Source organism: Rousettus aegyptiacus, unplaced genomic scaffold, assembly GCF_014176215.1.
Source record: "Rousettus aegyptiacus isolate mRouAeg1 unplaced genomic scaffold, mRouAeg1.p scaffold_m13_p_2, whole genome shotgun sequence".
In the NCBI taxonomy this organism is placed as follows: domain Eukaryota; kingdom Metazoa; phylum Chordata; class Mammalia; order Chiroptera; family Pteropodidae; genus Rousettus; species Rousettus aegyptiacus.
Window position 1 is genome coordinate 22,835,289 of NW_023416295.1, and position 14,238 is coordinate 22,849,526.

The following is a 14,238-nucleotide window of genomic DNA, read 5'->3' on the forward strand; positions in this document are numbered from 1 at the left end:
AATAACCATTTCAGATCATTGGAGATCTTCTTTGCTACTACACCAAAATATGATAGAAGTTTTTCTTAAAAAATACTTGTAATATTGAATCTGAACCCATATTTATTTTACACTCTGTTTCATTAAAATGCAATGTTCTATTGTGGTTTTTTGAGTGAATATTATACCATGTATGATTTGGAAACATCATGCACTGGTCATTTGGAAGTTCCTTGAGCTATGCTGAACTTTCTAACGCTCGCCCATCTGATTATTCACAACCCATTCCTTGCCCTGCCCCCAACACATTCATTAATATCACAGCTAATCTCTCCAGAAAAGTTTTTAAGAATTGGAAAGCTATGAAGCTCATGGTAGTGGATGCAAGGTTTCCAAAATTCTAATTTTTGCTCAAAATGTCAACTGTTACAATTGGCAACACATATTGTTAACAGTTTTCCTTACTGTGACATTTGCATTTCATTCTTTTTCAAGATGTTTGCCAAATACTCAAGTCTGAATAACATAACCTGAGATTTTAGAACCTAAATATTTTCCAAATTCCTTGTGATTATTCCCTGTGATAGTTTAATATCTCAGCTATCTTAATTTCCATAGACAACTTTAGGTCGACGTTGAATTGAGAGCATAAAATAAAATTAATAGTAAAATATTAATTTTATAAATTAAATTAAATTACTAAATTAAATCTAGTGAAATAAAATGTCCTATTACAATATTAAAATTTAATACGTTTATGAAAAAGTAAGATAGATGTTAATGTCTTCATAAATAAAGCTTTCTTTCTCCAGGTAATGTTGCAGCCCCTCCACCCTTCATCTTCCTCCTGTCAAAATAAGGTTTCCAAGGGTGACCAAGGAAAGGTTGAAAGGTTTTGGAAGGGAGGAGAGTCTTCCCAGATCAAGAATGTCACTGAGGATGGCTCTGAACAGAAACCTCTTCTTAACCCCACTGTGACGGACAGAAGTCGTGGAACTCACGCAAAGGCAGAGCATGCTCTACCAAATTCAGAATCACCAGAGGCCATCTTACAGCCAAGCTCAACGCGAAACATCAAGCCACAAAGCCAAGCACCAAAGACCTCAAAGGAAACCCTTCGCTCCCCATCCAGTTCCCAGGAAGGACTGCTGCAGGACACCTCCCAAATTGTCCCTGCTGGTATATGCAGCCCTACTCAGGCACCCGCTCAGGAAAGGCAAGAGACAGTTAACATGCACGAGGAAAAGGATGAGCTGGAGGAAGAGGACCTGCGAGAATTATTGTCGAAACTTATGGATACTTTCACTCTAGAAATGTCATCAGGTAAGATTTTCACAATAATGAGAGTGATGGCCAGGGATTCAGGCCTTTTAAAATACTTGATATTATAACATTAGTCCAAAAACTTTAATGTGAACATTAAAGGTGATAAACCATAGAAGATTTTAGTGCAGTACCTGGCACATATAAGAATTCAATAAATGCTTACTATTTTGTTATTGTAATTATTATTATCAGTAGACCTAAAATATGTAACTGGGCAACCTGATGTTGCCATTTTAAAATGGGGGGAGGGGTAAGAGTAATCCTTTCTTTTTAAAGACTACTTAAGTTTTCTATGCTATAAGTAGTATCACTTTCTTTGTAAGTTATGACTCATTGCTAAATTCTGAAGGTTCTTTTTTCTAGTCCTTTTTTTGCTACAGTTATTTCTTCTGTTTTGGAATGACATTGTCTTATTTATAGAGTGTTTTGTTATCTTAATATAACAGTATCTATATTCATTTCCTTTTTAAGAAAGCCTAAGATCTTTCATGTTGGAGTAACCATCTTGAGACTTGTGATAAAACAGAAGATAACAGTCTCACATGTTTCTTCATTGGAGGAAGCCTCCTCAAAATATTTCTGAATTGGTGTATTACTTTGCTAGAGCTGCCATAACAAAGTACCACAGACTGTGTGACTTAAATCAATGAACAAATAAAAACTTTCTCAGTCCTTCAGGCTAGAAGTCTGAGATCAAGGTATCTTCTGAGGCCTCTCTCGTTGGCTTGTAGATGCTGTCTTCTCCTTGTGTTTTCACATCATTTTCCTTCTGTGCATGTTCTTATCCAAATTTCCTCTCCTTATAAAGACACTACTCGTTTCGGATTAAGACCAACCCATATAACTTCATTTTAATTTAATTAACCCTTTTAAGAGTGTATCTCCAAAGAGAGTCACATTCTGAGGTACTGGGGGTTAGGACTTCAATATAGGAATTCGAGGAGGAAGACACAATTCAGCCCATAATAGTCGGTGAACTGTAAAATGTGTACATAATGTCAATTATACATTGAGCTTTGTAGAACCAAATCAATGAGATAACTATCTGGTGATTCTTAAAATCTCTACTGTGAAGGGAGTGGGAGTTAATATAATTCTTGCATTAGAGAAAGCCAGACCACAATGATGCCAGAAGCATGTTCAGACTACCGGAGACGAATATAAGATGGGAACTCCTTGTGCCTGACACAAAAAACTTCTTAGGCTGACACAAAATTGCACTTCTTGTATTTCCCTCTAAACATCAGTAGAGTCATGATAAGTGTTCAAAGCAAAGTCAATATCCATTTGACCTTTTCAGAAAAATTTCACGTAAAAATTTGGCTTTTATTCTAGAAATTCATTTAGTATTTGCTATCTTTATCTCCTTTTTATTTTTTGTTTTTTGTTTCTCCAACCGAGCTTATGAGCTGCTGATTTCTAAAATATTATGCTTGCTCGATCATTACAAACGTAGTCGGCTGTTTTGCGCATTTCGGATTACTCATAGGCTAGATCTACTACATATATTTGGAAGAAAATATCCCAACATTGTGTGCATTTTGATATCTAAAGATAAAAGATTCACGCATGTTTTAAATGACTTCATCAAGGTCTTTCATTAAGTCATTCAAGGAAAATCATGAAAAAGTAAGGTTTATTTCTAAATTCAGATGATGCATAAAGATGCAATTAGCATTATACAATCTTGCAGAAAACATAAAATATATAGTCCCCAAAATTTTACCACTACTTTTATTTACAATTTAAATAGAATCACTGAGATGCTTCTGCAGAAAGTATGTATCATAATATAAAAGTTATTATGACATTAGCAGGAAGATGTACATTTTGCCTTTTTGTTATTAGATTACTGTATATTTTGGGATTATTTAGCAAATGCTAATTGATAAGATTTAAATTTATAGTCTTATTTATTTTATATTTGTCTTATTTCTTTGAGACTTTTAGGCATAAGATCTATGTTAACTTTCATGGCTCTATTTGCATTTATTAAATGCTGTTACTCCTCAAATATTTCTTATTAAGCTTATATCCTTATTCATTCTAGTATTGAATATGATCCTATATTTAAATTCTACTTAGTCATTGGCAATATGTATTATAAAAATATGCTCCATAATTTATGCATAATTTATGCATGCTTACCAGAATTACCCCAAATTTAATCAGAGACAGAAATTTGATAACCACACTGATGAAGATGTAGATGGGCAAAAAAATTAAATTAAGGCATTGGTTACCTTAGCTTTATTTCCATATTTATCATGGATGAATCAGAAAACAGCAGGAAGTTCTGATCATTTTACTCTTAGTTTAGTTTAGTTTTTGTTTTTGTTTTTGAGAATTGTTGGGAAAATTAGAAAGATCAACTGTCTGTAACACGCTAAGAGGTACTCAGACAGTGTCAACATATTCACCCAGTGTTGTGATTATCCTAGCAGCTGACTACCCTTTTAGATTGGAGCTTTACTAAGGAGTCAACACATTTTGGAAATTAAAATGAACTTTATATTACTTAAGGCATAATAAGACCAAAACAGCAAGCCTGATGGTCAGTTTGGGGGCAGTTGTTGGCATTAACTGAATAGGTAATTCAGTATTAAGATCTCAGATAATAGGATTTCAAGTGATTATGAGAACTAAGTGGAAAAGAGAAATAACATAGACAGGGTTCTTAAACCTCTTTCACTCCCAAATGTAGGATTTAAAATCAGTAGCAATTTGTTCAAACTTGCAGTAAAGGAATTAGATTTGAAAAAGTATCTAACACTGTTTGCTTCTCTGGTGACAAAAAAAAAAAAAAAGACATAATACTCTGGTCTTACTTTCTCATTAAATTAATTTCTTTCCATTTTGCGTAAAGTTTGTTGTGTACATCTCTGAAATTCTTTTCCCAGCTTCTCTCCCATATCTTCTTGCCATCTATTTGCCCCTGCAGGTTTCAAGGATGAGAAGGGAAGGCGAGGGAGGGGAGGGATGGAATTAGGAGGACCTGGTTAAAGGTACGGCTGTTGAAGGACTATTCCTGTTCTTCTTTTCTTCCCCAGCTGGAGCCATCATCTAAACTATGGTTTCAAAAAAATAGAAAATGAAGCTTAAACTTTAGCAAATTGTAAAAAAAAAAAAATTAAGAACAGAGCTTTAGCAACCCCAGAAAGAGAAGTGCAGCACTGTATCTTTATCTCACTCGTTTTTAGAAGGCAGTCTTCTCAAGTGTTGCCCGGTAATCCTAGGGGTGCGATATATGTTTTTGAAACACTTTGGCATTGTGTGGAAGGTGGCTTGGAGAAGGGCATGGAGTGAGGAAAGAAACTGCATAAGGGCCAGTTGTAATCTAAGCAAGAAGTGATGGTGGCTTGACCTGGAGGATGGTGATATATTTATTGCAAATGAGGAAAAGCTGAGGGGGAGGTGGGCAAATCAAGAGTTTTGTTCTGAGCACTTTAAGTGTCAAATACTTGAGAGACATTAATATGGAGATATCAGAGTGGCAATCAACGTGCACCATCTGGAGCTCTAAGAAGAGGTCTTAGCACAGAGTAGATACTAAATACTATTGGCTTGCTTAATTTATTATTGTTGTAATGAAGACTTGGGCTCAGAAAAGTAACCATAGATTTAGATGACCCAATACTTTTAAACCTCTATATCTGTCATTCTGAAAACCTACTCCTATATCCCTGATTCATTCAGAGACTAGATAGATTTTTAATGACAGTCAAGTGAATTATTTTCTCATTGTGATATCCTCTGGACTGTTGATTTCACAGATACTTTCATCTAATATTTCATTAGGCCTTCACCTATGTGCCGTATTAATTCAGTCCCTACATATACTGAATTCCAAATATATGCCAAACAACATGGTAGGTGCTAGGTGCATATCTCTGGCTATTTTTAACATCTCAGTGGACTGGAACTTAAAACAACCAAACAATGAGAAAGACTCCCATGTATGAAATGAATTATTGCTTCCCAATTTATTGATTGCTGTTTTAAATGTTTATCACTGTGGGCTGAGAAACAGAATATCCTAAAATAAGTTTGCCTCTGGACAAGATTTTTTATTCAGGCATTAAAGTACTATTTATTCAAGGTCCTTGTCATTCTGGAGCAGTGTTAGAGAATAGATAGAACTTTAAAAGGCATGAAAACTCTCCTCTGTGTGCAACAGAAAAACGCACAGATGGAGATACAATATGTAACTAAAGTATAAGTAACAAAATAAGCCTTTCCATAGTTTCCGGGCCGGTGATTTTATTTTTTATTAATTACACACACACAATATTATATGACATGTTCATTGTAAACTTAAAGTGCCTAAGTGCAAAGATTTTTAAAATATGAATTTATTATCATACCCTTCACTCCTTGTCACCTGTTTTGCCAAGGTAACCACTGTTAATAGTTTAGTTAGTTTTTCTTCAAGTTTTTTTCTTTGCATATATGTATGTCTTGACTTTCTCAATGTAAGTTAGATTATAATTACTTTTGCTTTTTTCTCTTGACAATATATCTTAGACATTGAGCAATAACATTTTTTAAATGTGGCATAACATCCACAGAATAAGTACACCATAATTTATTTATTGGCATGTAATTAAGTTACCTTCATTTTTATTATAATAAAAATGCTTTGGTGAGTATCCTTATAACATATATCTTTGCAGTTATATGTGAGTATGTTTGCAGAACCAATTCCTAAAAATTTAATTCTTAGGGTAAAAATTATGCATCTCAAACTTTTGGTTGATAACTGTCAAACTGTAAATCTTTCTATAGCACAACTCCTATTACAATAGTTTATATGGGACCATTTGAACCATAGCTATAGAGCAGAAGTTCTCAAAATGTCGTCCTAGACTAGCAGCATCAGTATTACCTGGGAACCTACCTGACGTGCAATTTCTTGTACCCCAGCCCTGGTATACTATATTAGTCAGGGTTCTCCAGAAAAACAGAACCACTAGGAGATGTATATAGATAGATGTAGATACAGATATAGAGATAGAGATATACAGATATATAGATAGAATATATAAAGAATTTATATATAATTTATATATAATACATATAATTTATATATAATATAATTTAGAATTATAATATGTAATATAATTCTATATACAATTTATGTAAATTATTTATATATATATATATATATAAAATTCTCGTGTATACATATAATAAAGACAGACTCAAGACTTAGGAAGAGCTGATGTTTCATTCTTAGTCCAAAGGCAGAAGAAAACTGACGTCCCAGCTGGAAGACAGTCAGGCAGAAAGAATTCTCTTCCTCATACTTTGTTCTATTCAGGCCTTCAATTGATTGGATTGGGAGGAGCAATTGGCTTTATTCAGTCTACCTATTCAAATGTTAACCTCATCCCCCATAGACACACCCAGAATAATGTTGGACAAAATATCTGGGCACCATAGTCCAATCAAGTTGACACATAAAATTACCCATTGTAAATACTGAATTAGAACTTTGGATGGGATCCAGCAATCTCTTTGAACACTCTCCAGGTGATTCGGATATATACCAGAGTTTGGAAACCACTGATCTAGAGTGGGCTTTCTCAGCTTTGTGCTTGGAGTCATTGGTAAATGCCCTTTAAGAATCCATGACCTGGTTGTATTAGTAAATTGATCCTGGTAAATAATAGCCATCTCCTTTGCTAGTGTGCTTAGAGAAAGAGCATTGTCATCAGGAACTGAGGAAAGATGGATTCTAGTTCTACTCTGTCATGGACCTTTACTGAGATCAGCTTGGGAATCAAAAGGTACTTTCTCTAAAAGACTCTTCCGTTCATTGATTTCAGACCCACAGTCTTCATACATGGATCTGTATCATGGAGCTGAGCGAGTGTGCAAGGCCTTCTCTGCCCTTGTTGATCAAATCACCTTGCCTAACTTGAAGTGAAAAGGAATCCAGTCTCAAAGGCTCCACGAGGTGATAATGAAATGTATTTTTTAAATCTGTACTAAAAGAATTACACCTTCTACCCCCTCTCTTGATAGTATGGAGTGAAGCATGAAGAGAAGTTTTATTTTTTAATCTTCTTACTCATGTGGCTTAGCTCTTCAGAGTGAAGTCTTAAGAATGAGGTGTGGTAGAGGAAAATGGAAAAAAGAGGCCAAGGTAAATTCAGATGTGCTGAGTGTGCACTAGTGAGTGGGCCATTCTTACTTTGAAAACATTGGTAATAATATTCAAATGTGTAATCTACATAAATTCATCCAACTACCTTCTTCAATATTATCTAAATTACTGAAATGATGATATAATTTTCAATCTGGATTCTTCTTCTGGAGAATAGACTTACAAAAAACTAAACACACGCGCGCACACACACACACACACACACACACATGAGTACATGCAGAACTGGTGTAATCTGAATAAATCATGTGGATTCTATCAATTTTAATTTCCTAGTTGTCGTATCATACTATAGTTATGTAAGATGTTACCATTAATGGAAACTGGATGAAGGGTATACAGGATGTCTTTGTGTTATTTCTCACAACTGTATGTGAATCGAAATTATCTCAAAATAAATTTGTTTTTAAAACATAAACATTTCTTGCTAAAACCTCAAACTCAATGTGTTTGGCCAAAATAGCTGTATGTTTCCTTTGTATGTAGGTATGATTATGGTAGAGATGCTTAACTTAATAATGTCCAAAGTAATAGTTAATATTTTTTACCTGTTAGGGCCCTTAGTTTCTAAGCACCTTACTAATTCATTTAATTCTCACAACAAACCTAGCAAGTTGATATCCTATTATTTGAGAAAACAACTGAAGCACAAAGAGGGTCAGTAACTTGTCCAAAGTTGTTTGGTTAGTACTTGATGAAGCTGAGATTTGAACCCAGCTCCTGAGCCTGTACTTTCTCTCAATAAATATTATGATTTTGTTGTTTTACCTATTATCTTGATGTGCAGTCGATGTTACATTTAGAGAGGCTTTGGATTTTTATTTTTATCATATGTAATTTCTAGTACTGTTTCCAGAGTGAAATGATGTCCAATTGGATAGGATTGGGACTAGATTATCCCTGTTCAATTTTATCCTAATATTTTGAATTTGTTTTTCAGATTATTACGTTTTGTTGCTCAACATATTCACTCTCCTTACTTCATCCCAGCTTGTTCCTTACAAGTTTGAAGCATGCCCTAAAGCATCAGTCTGTAAGCCATGGCCCACGGGCAAAATCCTGCCCACTGCCTGGTTTGTACAGGCTGTGAGCTAAGAGTTGTTATTATATTTTTTAAATTAATTGAAAAAGGTCAAAAAAATCAAAGGAAAAATAATATTTTGTGATACTTGAAATGAATGGATTCAAATTTCAGTTTTATTGTAGCATAGCCATGCTCATTTATTTACGTATTGTCTATGGTTGCTTTCATTCTACAAAAGCAAAATTGATTCATTGTGACAGGGACTGAGGCCCACAAAGCATATAATATTTGCTGTCTGACCCTTTATAGAAAAATTTGGTAGACCTTGTTGTGTAATACCAAGGTGAGGGAGTGGTAAGAGTCAGGTACTATAAGCATTATGAGCGGCAAATTTTCAATGATTTATAAGAAGTAGTAAGTTTATGGGATGTTTTTAAGGATATGATGAAAGATGTTGGGAAAAGTAGCCATGAAAGCAAAACCATGAGCCCATGTAAAGATGTTAACATTAGGTATTGAAATAAAGAGACTTCAATAACGTTACTTGGGGTCTAGAGCTTTTATTAATTTTGTTTCCATTAGAGAATGCTTTATTTGCCAGTTTTTTGTTTTGTTCTGTTGTTTTTTGGTTTTTGGTTTTTTTGCTTCATTCAGTTCAAAATATTCAAAAATATTCTTTCCAACAAGATTCAGGTATTACAGATCATCAGAAACTGGTAACTAATATATTGTGTAAGCAATATAGTGATTAATGGCTTGGAAGTCATGCAATGTATTCAAGTTAAATATATGGTACTCTAATTAATGATGTCAAGCATCCCAAAACAAATGATCAAAATGAATACAAAGAATCTGAGTAGCCCTCACTCCCTACTCATCTTTGGAAGCTATTTCAACTTTCAGACAGTGAAATGATCAGGCAGTAATGTCATCACTTGAAGAAACATGCTAGCAGCCTAAAAGAATGAAACTAAGTACTCTGAATGTGACTTAATATTTATCTCTGGACATTTCCACCATTTCAGGTAAATAAGTGATCGTTAGTCAAGAAAAATATATATATATATATTAAAATTCTAAGATTTGAGTTAGCTCTGAGGTTTGATTTATTTTCTCTTCATTTTCAGGCCACTGGTTATTTTTCCAAAGAAATTAGACCCACTCCTGTGCTTGTGCATGTTTAGCAAATCTTCAATCGACTCTTTCTTCTTTAGGGAAGGGATTCTTAGTTGCTGAAAATATGCACCTGTAAATAGAGAAAAGGAATGAATCTTTAGGTCACCAAATTATTTTCAGGTTAATTGAATATCAATATATTGGTTTTAAAAGGAAAAATTGCTTTTTCTGTCACTCTGCTGTCAAAATTCTGTATATATTTATTGCAGATGTGTGTATGCAAAGTTTCGTGTCCTATGCAGTTTGATAATATAACATAAATTAAGTAAATCATAACAAATATATTTCCTTGTTATGATATATTATGATATATTTTTCTAATTAAAAAAGTAAAAATGGTCATTATTTAATTTTAATATAAAAATATAAAGAAAAAACTTAAAACCTCTCATGATATAATCTTCCTGAAATAACTAGTTTTATGCATAAACGCTTTATACTGTAATTTGTTTTCTCATTACCCTATCATGGGACATTTAGATTATTTTCAAATTTTCCATTACTATAAATAATATTACAGTGAAGAGCCTCATCCTGCATCATTGACTACATCGCTTAATGTTCCCTCAGAATAGATTTCTAAATAGGTAATTTCTGAACATGTTGCTTAGGAAATTTCTTGAAATAAAGTAGAAAATCGAGCATTTGTGAATCTAATTATTTATATATCTGAAACAGTGTTTTTTTTTCTGCTTAGTGTTTTAAAAATAAGCAGTATGAACATTTGCCTGCTAGTTAGACAACGACTGCAAACATCATCAAATTATAAATCTAAATTTTAATTTTCTTGTCATGGAGGAAAGCAAAGACACAATTTTTCTAGAACATGCAAACTATTTCTCTCAGTGGCAGAGCAATATTTGTTGAAGGAAGAGGCCATCATTTTTGACACACACGAAGATATTTCAAAATCTCTTCATTTGCATTAAAGCTTTTACTAAAGCATATGCTAACCTCAACTTTACTATTTTTGGTTTGGAAATTATCATCAGGCTACCTTTTTTTCTAAATCAATCTCTCTCTCTCTCTCCTCCCCCCCCCTCTTCTCCTTTCACATAATGCATCATATTTTAGTGGTTAAACCTGGTGCACCCTCTTCACACCTTCCAATATTTTAGTATTCACTTATTAGCTCATATTTTTCTAGACTAAATAACAATAATTTTTTGAGCCTTCTCAAATGATGAGATCTCTATCCCTTAGACTTCTTTGGTATTCTCATGCCTAGACTTCCTCTGCTCCTGATGATCATTGTTGTAAACGGCCACTGCGTCCAGGTCATCCATCACCAGCTCAGTAAGCTGTCCTTGGGGTAAAGCTCTTCCAGAGTCTTTCCATAATTAAATACATGTCTTTTGTAAATTTCTTTTTATAGAGTCACATAACATTAGGCTGGAGAAACTGAAGAGACTTTATGGGCCATCTAGTCCTTTCCATATACCCCTTTTCCAGGTGAAGAAACCGAGGGCTAAATAAGTTAATTAACTTGCCCAATTACATAGCTGTTTGATATTCCTTGTTTTTATATTTTTTTATATTTTATATTTTGTACTTGTTACGACCCAATCGTAAAATATGATATATTCACATAAAAAATTATACATAAGTTTTATGTTTTTAACAAAGCATGATTTATAGCAACTGTATTTGAACTATTTAATTTGAAGAGACCAAAATAACAGAACCTTTTGCATATTACGTAGGCACTTATTTTAGTTCTTTCCTTCTGCTCTGATGATGTGATTTCTCTGGAGAACAATAGAGACAAATACTTCTTTACCCTGGCCACTATCCCAACCTGGTAGGATACAAATCCCCAAAGAACAAATGAAAAAATTAGTGGAAAATTTGTGCAGGTACATTCAGAGCCCAGTTGAGCCACTAGAGATTTTACCAAGCCTCTTGAGATGAAATCTCGATGTTCCTGCAACTATTTAACTTTTAGACATGGTGTCCTCCTGACCCAAGACCTTCTTTGACTAATAAGTATACAAACTAAATGGAAAGGCTTTTTTCCTGATCTACAAACAATTGTTTATGTCAAACACTAAAATAACTCTAATAAAGTGAAATGCTCACTCTTGCTACTTGCATAGCAACTCCAGCTACAGTTTGCACACCAGCTGGGTCAATAGCAACTCTGTAGCGAGATGAAGGAAGTGGCTTCCAAAGCTGAAGATAAATCTACTTTTTTTAAAAAAAATAAGAAAATGCCATGTTGCTGTTTGCTCTGAAAATTACATGTAATCTCAGACTATTCTGATAACCTTGCTGCAAGAAATTGAACTGAAAGCTGTTTTGTGTGTGTGTGTGTGTGTACATACATAATTTTTATGTTATCTTAAGACAAATATTATTTTTTTTATTCTATGAATAACTTGAGTAATTGGTAACCGACATCTAAGGATACTCATTTTGTATTTCCACTTTAGTAGCTAAGCTGCTGAAAGAATATTTCCTCTAAACAAGAAAATTGGTTTGAGGTACAATAACACTTGCCAAAATGATAAATTTATCTATAAATAATAGCAGCGGATTGTATGGTTTTATGGATTGGCAAATCATGGGGATTTTTAGTTACTGAGATTAAAATGAACTAGATATACAAAGGCTCTACAATATTTTGGGAAGGGGTTGATTTAAAACTGTTACTGTTAATCACTAGTTTAATAATTATAGGACTATATAACAATTCTCACAATAAAATGTACAAATGCAGAAATTAGTTATACCTCAGTTTTCCACTGGTGCATAAATAATTCTAAGAGTCACTACTCTTCAATCAGCCCTTGCTACAAGCATTGGAAGCTGATGTGTTGAAACAACACCAAAAAAGGAACAAGAACAATATGAATAGGGCTAAGATATCTTTCAGCTTAACTCACAGAGGCTAATTCTCCCTCATTCTGATTCTATAAAGGATATTTCTTCTAGTGCCCTTAGAGAAAACTGTATTTGAATATGGTATTTACTTCAGTGAAAATGTCTACATTTGTAGGAAGTTCAAAATTATTAAACATTAATTATTCAGCTTTCTAGAAGTTAATTACTTATTTGAGATTTATTTCAAAAGCAATGAGGAGTAAATTTGCAAGCCAGACAGATTTTCTACTCTTCACTTTAACTAAGTACATCTCAAGGAGTTCTACCATTTACATGAAAGCAACGTGTTGTTTGTTTGTTTGTTTTTAAATTTAAAAGGGGCACTAGCATATGTGTTGTGAATATTTCCAGGCTTATTTTTGAATTTTCTCACTTCCATAGCAAATAAACATAGGTTATGATTCCCAGTGTTCAAGCTAATGGTAAAAAGTAATATTAATTTTGGGGCATCCCTTTATACCTTTATTTTGTTCTTTGGGAATCATGCTTTTCCTTACTTGTCTTCTGACTTTTCCTTGCTTCTGTTCATATGATGTATGAGGATGAGGACCATATATTGATACAAACAGCTACTATGAAATATAAAAGAAAGTGAAATACTATCACTTGTGTGTTTTTAAGGTCTACCCTGAGAAATATGTATGTGGTAATGGATTCCCCTAAAGCCATTTCCCTCTTCCTCACAATTCAGCACATCCATACTTGATTGACCCTTTCAAGACTTGGAACCTAGGGTTGACCACCTTGTTTTTTCCCTGAGTGGTGTAGACGCAAGGCTGAGATCTTCTCTTCCTCTCCAGCCAATTGCCTCCTTCCTAAGCCATGGTTCCTGGAGAGAACGCAGTCCACATAGATGTCCCAGAAGAGTTGGGCCAGATCCCAGAACAGTGCCCCATGCTTCAAATTCTCAGATGACTTCAGATAGATCATAAAATCCCAGAAACCTGAAACAGTGTTGGAAATTCGAGGCTTCCGCATTTCCAGGAGGAGCACTGAGGAAGACTCCCAGCACTGGGGATCAGCTTGGTTAAGAGCCAACAGGTCTGCATGGCTATAGCAGAACAAAGGAGACACACAGCACATTCCCACAATGAGCAGGGAGCAGGTGAGGCTCAATGGGTGGTAGATCCCTCCTCTGTTCCCAGGATCAGCCATGACCCTGAAAATGCACATGATGGAAATAGCTCATATGAGTCCCTGCTTGTGTTCCACTCAGTAAAGAAAATAATTATGCCTTTAAGAACCCTGGTGCTAGCAAAGGAAACACACTATTGTCTCTAAGAAAAGTCCTATCTTCCCTCCTGTATCGCAAGCCCCATTCTATCTAAAATGTTTCATTTTCCAACCAGGTAGTGTAAAACCAAGATATAGATGATAAGAAATATGTATTCCCAAAATGTGTTCCTTTGTTAGATGAATGAGTGAATGTATTTTCCTTAGTACAGAAGAATATAAAAGAAATATAAAAGAAAGTGAAATACTATCACTTGTGTGTTTTTAAGGTCTACCCTGAGAAATATGCAATTAAGAATTTGAATATATTTTACTCTTGAATGCTTTCCTATTCATAGTTATTTTAATTTTTTAAAAAGGCATAAGAGTTATAAAGTGAAGCAAATAAAAATAAACACAAAATAGTGTGCTAAAAAGTATGTGAACCAAGGGACATATATTTAACCCA

The 14,238-nt window shown here is 34.1% G+C and overlaps 2 protein-coding genes across 2 annotated transcripts in view; one reads left to right on the forward strand and one right to left on the reverse strand.

Moving 5' to 3' along the window:
• The window catches only part of DYTN (dystrotelin), a 46,085-nt gene extending 38,851 nt beyond the window's left edge, over positions 1-7,234 (forward strand). Inside the window, exons 11-12 of the mRNA XM_016135008.2 lie at positions 792-1,302; positions 7,134-7,234. Coding sequence (XP_015990494.2) covers positions 792-1,302; positions 7,134-7,234 — 612 coding nt within the window. The remainder of the gene's footprint in view (positions 1-791; positions 1,303-7,133) is intronic.
• A 2,370-nt stretch (positions 7,235-9,604) lies between these two features.
• Positions 9,605-13,712, reverse strand: FAM237A (family with sequence similarity 237 member A). Its single transcript, XM_016135009.2, has 2 exons — positions 13,301-13,712; positions 9,605-9,744 (listed from the first exon to the last, which is right to left on the reverse strand). Exons 1-2 carry the CDS (start codon positions 13,710-13,712, stop codon positions 9,605-9,607), a joined length of 552 nt encoding a protein of 183 aa, XP_015990495.2.
• Between the last annotated feature and the right edge of the window lie 526 nt (positions 13,713-14,238).